The sequence below is a fragment of the Hevea brasiliensis genome, chromosome 12 (assembly GCF_030052815.1).
Source record: "Hevea brasiliensis isolate MT/VB/25A 57/8 chromosome 12, ASM3005281v1, whole genome shotgun sequence".
Lineage (NCBI taxonomy): Eukaryota > Viridiplantae > Streptophyta > Magnoliopsida > Malpighiales > Euphorbiaceae > Hevea > Hevea brasiliensis.
Window position 1 is genome coordinate 10,731,869 of NC_079504.1, and position 7,679 is coordinate 10,739,547.

At 37.9% G+C, this 7,679-nt stretch overlaps 1 protein-coding gene across 3 annotated transcripts; it reads right to left on the bottom strand.

The window, feature by feature from the left end:
* Positions 1–1,219: 1,219 nt before the first annotated feature.
* On the bottom strand, positions 1,220–7,185 carry LOC110650789 (protein ROLLING AND ERECT LEAF 2-like). 3 transcript variants are annotated; one of them, XR_009141981.1, is made up of 5 exons: positions 5,128–6,665; positions 4,490–4,689; positions 3,874–4,097; positions 2,277–3,282; positions 1,220–1,641 (listed from the first exon to the last, which is right to left on the bottom strand). XR_009141981.1 is itself a non-coding variant. In XM_058131078.1 (5 exons), the coding sequence occupies exons 2-5, from the start codon at positions 6,575–6,577 to the stop codon at positions 2,490–2,492; spliced, it is 2,667 nt and encodes an 888-aa protein (XP_057987061.1). In that variant the 5' UTR covers positions 6,578–6,665; positions 6,936–7,185; the 3' UTR covers positions 2,044–2,489. The 3 variants fall into 3 exon arrangements, 2 of the variants coding, with proteins under 2 accessions (XP_057987061.1, XP_057987060.1); XM_058131078.1 differs by lacking the exon at positions 1,220–1,641 and adding an exon at positions 6,936–7,185 and having other exon boundaries at positions 2,044–3,282; XM_058131077.1 differs by lacking the exon at positions 1,220–1,641 and having other exon boundaries at positions 2,044–3,282; positions 5,128–7,184.
* Between the last annotated feature and the right edge of the window lie 494 nt (positions 7,186–7,679).

Consider the following 7,679-nt stretch of genomic DNA (forward strand, 5'->3'; position numbering starts at 1 on the left):
ATCGGTTGACCTTCGTGCCTACAATTTGCCAAATCCGATCTCAATTGCTGCATTCGTGGACCATTCCCAATCGAGAACCTCTATTTAATATCCTCCCACAGATCCTTTATGTTCTCCATGTGAGAGATGGTCAAGCGAAGCGTCGGTTCAATAGTATTAAACACCCAAGAAACCAGCATAGAGTTAACCGTCCACCAATCTTCGAGTTCCAGTGAATCATCTGCTGGTTGCTTGACAGATCCATCAATAAAACCATATTTCTTTTTGGCCCGCAATGCAGTCCGCATAGCTCGCACCCATTCTTCGTAATTCTCGCCCTTCAACTGAACTTGGGTAATCAAGTTACCTTAGTTGTCATTTGAATTCAGTGTGTAAGAACTAGAAGTTTTCTTCCCTGATCCAGAACTCTCTTTTTTTTTTTCATCAGCCATGGCTCTGATACCATGTAAAAGAACTAAGAAATTTTGGAATAAGAATTTTGATGTTTATTGCCCCAGAAATCAAGGATATATATAAAAAATTACAGCTAACAAATAGATTCCTAATCAAGCTAAACTATCAAAATTGTATCAGAATCATACAACAAAAGGTAATAATAGATATGCACACAAAAATTCCTAAATAAATGCCCTAAATAAATGCAAAATAAGTGACAGCTAATAGCTGCCTTTCCAATACTTATTTACACTTAGTCGTGCAATTGAAAAATTATGTAGAAGTTTCATTGGGATCTTCAATGGAGAAGGGGGAAATGGCTCTAGTGCCATGGGATTCCACCACGCGATCGAATGATCAGCCGGTTTGGGCTTTAGAGATTTGGTTTCCCAAAATAGAGCTTTTCTTATGAAAATTGGTTGGGGCCTTTTGGTTAAGCCTCAAGCACTTTGGTCCAAGTCCTGGACGTAGATTTACGAAGTGGGCAGAGAATATCACGAGGAGATTTGCATTCAGTGCCTCCGTGCCAAGTTGGCATGGCATGCTATTTATATTCCAACTTGTGGAATTATTTTTTAAAACTCATTTTAATATTATTTCTCTTTTAATTTTTTAAAATAAATACATATATTAAAATTTAATTGATTTGCCATATCAACTAAGATTTTCTAATTGATAATTTGGTATAGCCAGTTCAACATTTTTTCATGTTATGGAGGAATTTTGCGGAGTATGGAGCGCTCATTAAGTTTAATGTGATAAAAATGTATATGTGCGAATATAATAAAAGAAAATAAATTTTTAAATAAATTAATTAATATTAAATATTAACGCCATGTAATGAGGCAACATCACCACTTCTACCATTCTAGGTGAGGATAAGCCATTCAATACAGGTTCTCCAATTCAAGTCCTTTTTCAATTAAGTCATCATATAATTGGTTAGTTGGGAACCAACTTGATGGAAACAACACTCAATGGTCTGTTCTCTCGAGCTGGGTGGGACCTTAGCGAATTCGAGTATTTCTCTGGCTGGCCATGCATGAAAGCCTCCTCACCAACGGGGAAAGATACAGCGCGCCATTAATTGCGGAAATTTTAGAGCAGACGCAATAGAGTTTCATTTGCCGAGGATCACACTTCATTCTGTGGAGGGACTGGTTCAAAGCATTTCGTCTTACGTGAGGGAGGCTGATAATCCAGACTCTGTTATGAATGGCATACAAAATAAAACAGCTTAGTGGATTCATTGGTATGCACCTAAATAGATAACTTTAAGCTAAATGCTGATGGATATCGTTGAAGGATGGTTCATATAGAGGACTGGGAATAGAAGTTGCATGAAGTCTCACTTTGGGACTCGCTCAGTTCCAAGTGCCACGAAATGTCACTGGGAGTACGAACTTGTAAGAAGAGCTAAATTCATGATTAACTTGTAAGATGAGCTAAATTCTAACTTCATGTATTTTAGACAAGCTGAGAACGAACCATTGAAACTCAAATCAAGCTCAAGTTTAACCAAAAAATAACGAGCCAAGTCTGAATTATTCAAAACTCAGACTCGCTAATCTAGTTACTTCGTGCAAGCAAAACCATAGTGTGCTGTAGTCTCAAATAGAGCTCTCTGTATCATTACCAAATACTAGATTCAAAATTTTTTAATCTCCTACACTGAGAAAGAAGCTTACATTATAAACCTAAATGCAATCCTCCTCCAACACCGTCCAGTTGCAACAAATACAACCACCACCAACCAATAAATGAATTTCTGTACAAAATTCCTACATATCTACTAGGTTTTGGCAAAACCACATTATAAAGACAAGAAGATTTTAACTTACCCACCGCATTTTTTTTCTTCTACTGAATCTTCAGCTTGTTTATGCAATTCTACAACCTCACCTTTTTCAACATCTTTTTGAAGTTGCTTTCCAATCTCTCTGTATAGTTTTTCCCCCTTTTTCCTCGCCCTTTGCGATCTAATCATCGGTACAGAGCAAGGCAGGCTCCTTCCTGAAACACCTTTAAACTGCTAGAGTTGTAGAATGAGTTTACTATGAGCCTCCAGCATTTTCAAGTCTAACTTGCTCATGAGCTTTCAAAACCTCCGAAGTGAAGTTGCCCAAAGCCTCAAAAATTGGGACCAGACCTGCTTGTAAACTACCTGAAGCTGCATCATGAACTAGTTTAGCAGCTTCCTTATGCCTGGATCTCTCTTCTTCTAATTTCTTCCTCATTGAATCCAAATCCACCTTCAGATCATCTAAGGGTGAAACTCCACTCTCTGAAGGAACCTTTGACATAGCTTTATCTGACAACGCATCCTGCTCCGGCATGATCCTCCCCCTCTCCATGCGTAAGGTCTTCAGACGCTTCTCAAAATCCTTTGTGAGATAATCTGCTTTGATCTTCTGACGCTGCTCCACGTCTTGCCGTTCCCATAATTGACGTAAGCTTGAAGCAAAGTTGAGCATGGCATTTTCCACCTCCTTCTCAGAAATCCTAAACATTGCTTGACACCAATCATTGCAAACTACAAAAATAGGTGGAGCACCCATTCTGCCTGGGGAGAAGGGTGCAATTCCATCAGGTGTTTCTTCATGTTCAATGAGAAGGCACCTTAAAAGCCACTCATTTAATAACTCAACATAAGATTTTTGGGTGTCGATCCAATTATTAAAGCGGGTGCACCAATTGATTAGCTCTGTTTCAAGTTCAAGAGTAGCTCTCAAACCAGAATCTCTTTGCAAACCAGTGTTTGCCTTGAGAGATCGAGCTTTGCTCTCCATGATAGCTTGGAATTGTTTCTGGTGGCATCTGAGCATGGACTTCCACATTCTCATCAATCTGCAAATAAAAAAGCTTGTTCATCATACCAAAACAAAAGAATAAAAAGCTTTAAATAAATAATGAACTGCAAAAAGTTATACATGCTACATTCATCAACTTGTCCAACTAGCTTCTCATAATATATTTACCTCTTTAATCCAGCAAAAAATTGTTCAATCACCAGTTTATGTGTCATTAGAGGTGGAGAATAAAAGTTATTTAACCAAAAAAGATGAAGATACAAAGGTGCAACAATTAATGATGCCAAATGATACATGATATAGGTGTCTGCATACCATGCAGCTCTGCACCAATATTAGGAAAACGAGTATGAGGTTAAATTTTAAATTAAGTGCGAGAGGATAAAAAATGCACTTATGTTGTGTGAGAGTGGTGCAGTTCTCTTATCAATATACCAGCATACTGCCAACCCTTGTTAAAGTAACCTGGCAGTTGCAGGCATCACCTCCCTGCAAGGGCAAAGAGCCAACATCTAGGCAGAACCAATTATGCATTGCCCTCAGACAGCGGATAGTGAATGCATAGTGTAAATTGTGAATATCATATGGCAAAACATGTAATAGACCAAGTAACAGAGCAATTGAATACCCATGAATCAATTCAGTGATTTGAGGCTGCAACTCTTCGTCCCTCAACCTGTGTATCTTGCTTGATATGGTATCAACAGCTCTGATAGTAACATTAATTTTTGTCAGCAACTTCCTTATTGAAGCCTGGGCAGCATCAATTTTACTAGACTCAGCTCCATGTTCATCTAAGCTTTTCAATCTTTTACACCGTTTTTCATAGTCAACTCGTAGCCTTTCTTCCTCCTAAAATCAGCAGAAATAACTAGACATAGTAAGATTCTACAGCAATTGAAGATATATAAAAGCACTTAAAACCTCAAACATTTTACCACATAGAAGAAAGAAAAATAATATTCCTTTCAGGTTTTTTTGGTACATAAATTGAGTTTTACTTTCTAAAATATTTTAAGTAGCCATATATGGAAGAGGATAAAATTCTATGCTTGTCATCCCAAAAACTCACAAATTTTCATGTCAAAAGGAATATGAGCAAGTCTGAAAGACAAAATTTGTTAATAACATAAACTTTAGGAAGCTCCTTTAGCGGGCATTGGCTTTAACCTAACAACTGAATAAATATTTATGCACAAGTCAACAAAGATAAAAACTAGATGCTGCTTTTGATTTTTTCATACCTTAACTTCCTTGTATAGTTTTTTCTCCCATGCATAAATTTTCTCCAGGGTAGATGATAGGCTTCTAGCCTTCATGTCAAAATCATTTCCAGGCTCCTCAGAGTATGCTTTTGCCATTTTCATAGCCCTAGAAGAGATTTGCACTGACGGCCTGGTAGGAGGATGTGATGACACCAGATACAGAATCCGGGATAAAATTACTGCATAAAGGCATGTGAGTCTTATTGATGCGGCAAAACAATTGCATTGCTTAAGGGATTAGATTTAATTTGATAAAACGAAAGAATCCAGTTGTCCTAACAACAAAAGCCTCCGGTAAAACACCATCTTATTGTTGGAGGACTAATTTTCAAGTCCACGTCGAGCTCAATATTTGAAGTTCCATTCCAACACTGGCAGATGAGTGGTCTCCAAGGAAATAAAATATTCAGGAGCATTACATACATCTTATTTTGTTTCATTGTAAAGCTTCAACTAGACTATGGTAAGGTGAGTGAATTCAATAGCTAATTCGTCAATAGCAACTAGAATAACACACCCAAAAGCATTTTTCAGGAAATATCTATGAAGCAATCGTTAAAACTTCTCAAAAATGGATAACAATAAGATGATAATAAAATAAATAGATGAAATGCTACCTCTTAGCAAGGTGGTTCTTCGCTGGTAAGGCAACCTGCCCGCCTCAAGCAACGATGCAACCTCCCCGCCATAACTAGAGGCAGTCTCAAACTCGTCCCTTATTTCATTCACCACTTCTTGGAGATCCCTAGTACCATGAACAGACAATGTGGTTAAGCTACTGCGTTTAGAAGACTCAATATCCATAGTAGATGCCTCCTCGAACTCAAAGCTCACTCCTTTCTTCCTCACAGAGTCCTCACCAAGACTCTTGGAAGAAAGAACGCTCTCAGGACTACAAAATGTATCAAGACTAGTATTCCTCTTGATTTCTTTACCCTTAAATGAGTCCATACTCTCAGTGCTGCTTTGAACTGGCACGGATTTTGAGGTACCTTCTCCATAATTCTTATCAACTTCTTCATTGAATTTGTATTTGCCATTCACATTCATTTCCTCTTTCACTCTGTTCTTTTCTTTTTTAACTTCTTTTATCACTTCTTGCTCTGTTTCATCTTCCAAATCAGGGATACCTTCCCTTTCTCTCACCTCCTTCGAATCCGGACTACTGGTTGTCGAACCGTACCCGTATCTTCCCACTGAGTAATAACCCGGAAGCCCACCGGTATGGTTATCATATGTATCGAACACATTCAGAAAGTCCCAGGTGGACACTCTTGGCGGCGATGGCGGCACCGGTGGCGGCCTCTGCGGACTTGGCTCCTGCGGCGAACCCATCATCGGGTACCCGAAATACCCGGCACTTCCATAATAACTCGAATACCCATTTACTGTTGGATCCTCATAGACCACTGTCTTGGACGGAGTAGCAGAACTCTTCATGTAATACATGTTTGGATAAGGATTGGAGAAGGGATACGGGTATGGATATGAATATGGATTATCTCCCGGATAATTATAACTCCAATTTTCTTGAGGATAATCATTAAAATGGTAAGAAGTTGAAGGTATTTCGCGTTGGTGCACTTCTTCCCCTTCATAAGTATTGTGTACGTGGGTGTGACCCAAATCAACTTCTTCCTCTTCAGCAGTATTGTGTATGTGGATATGACCCGAACCAGTGTCTAAGTCGGACCCAGATGACAAATGCAAATGCGAATCTTCAATCTCCTCCTTGTCTTTGTTTTTGCTCTTTTTATGATTGCTATCGTCCACAGAATGAGAAATGGATGTCGATGAGAATGAGTTTTTGGATTTTGGCCTGTATTTCCTTTCCCAAGAGGGTAATGTTAGTACGGGCGACCCAGGAGAAGAAGAAGAAGCGATCACGAGCTCCTCATCAGCGAATCTCCGAATTGCCTCGCCAACATCCCTCAGCGACTGAAAATACAAGACGTGGGCAGCGGCAAGGGCGTAGCGGTGGTCAGATGCTGCCTTGATAAGTTCTTTTCGCTCTCTGCAACGAGTTAATAGCGGCAAATCATCGACTTTGGATCCTCCACAGCCCATATCAGACCCCAGAAAGAAATGAAGTCCAAAAGAGTCAACTGAAAGAGAAATTGCATAGCTTTCATGGTGATGATGTTGGTGAGAACGCCTGAAAGTACAAATGGAGAGGAAAATGTAACATTGTGAGTAACGATAGAGCCAAGGGGAGATTATCTAGGGGCAAAACAATGTGATGAAAGAATGAAGGAGAAGGGAACTGGGAAGTAGAATTTCTCATAGAGGAAAGAAACTTGACAGGACTAGAACAGAGCTATCATCATCCACGTACAGAACATAGACAGGTAAAAAATTGAACGCTTCCAAAAGTGAGAAGACATAGAAGTCGTGCATGGAAGAGAGAGAGGGAAAGAAATCTGACCGTTGAGATTGGCGAGAGTGACAGGGGACCGTCCATGCAAGAGGAGAGGAGATACGAATTTGCTGAGCAGCAGTAAAATAATGAAGGTTGCATAGAGATGCGTGATTGGGTCTTAAGATCTGAGAACAGAAAAGAGAAAGAGGCTGGGGTTCCTGGAACCCGACCTCTTCTTCTGTGCAGAGAATTCAGATTTTACAGAAAAAGAAGAAGGCTCGGGGAACCCGCCCTCGGTAACGGACCCTGTCGCTATCATTACTGCTGCTATTTTTTATCCTTTAAAGAACTGAAAATCCCATTTGTAATAAGTCATAGCCGAAAGCATAAGACAATAAAATATTAAAAAATTAATTTCTAATTAACAGAATTAATTTAATTGATATAATCATCGAAGGGAGATATTTAATATTAATATGTAAAATTAATTCGAAAATATCCCTTATTATAAATAAAATTATATTCACTAGTTGAGTGATCACGCCCCTCATAAAATTATTAGATAATAATTATTAAATTAATTTTTTATATAAAATTGAGTTTATAGCTCCATTTATTATATTTTAAGATACTTAAAAAAAATAAGTTAATTAAAAAAATTTTTAATTAAAAAAATAAATTAATTTTTAAAAAAATAATTTTTTTCTTTTAAATAATAATTATTTTTTATTTTATAAATTTTAATAATTTTATTAAAATATAAAAACACTAATATATACATAATATAAATATTTATTATTATGAGATAAA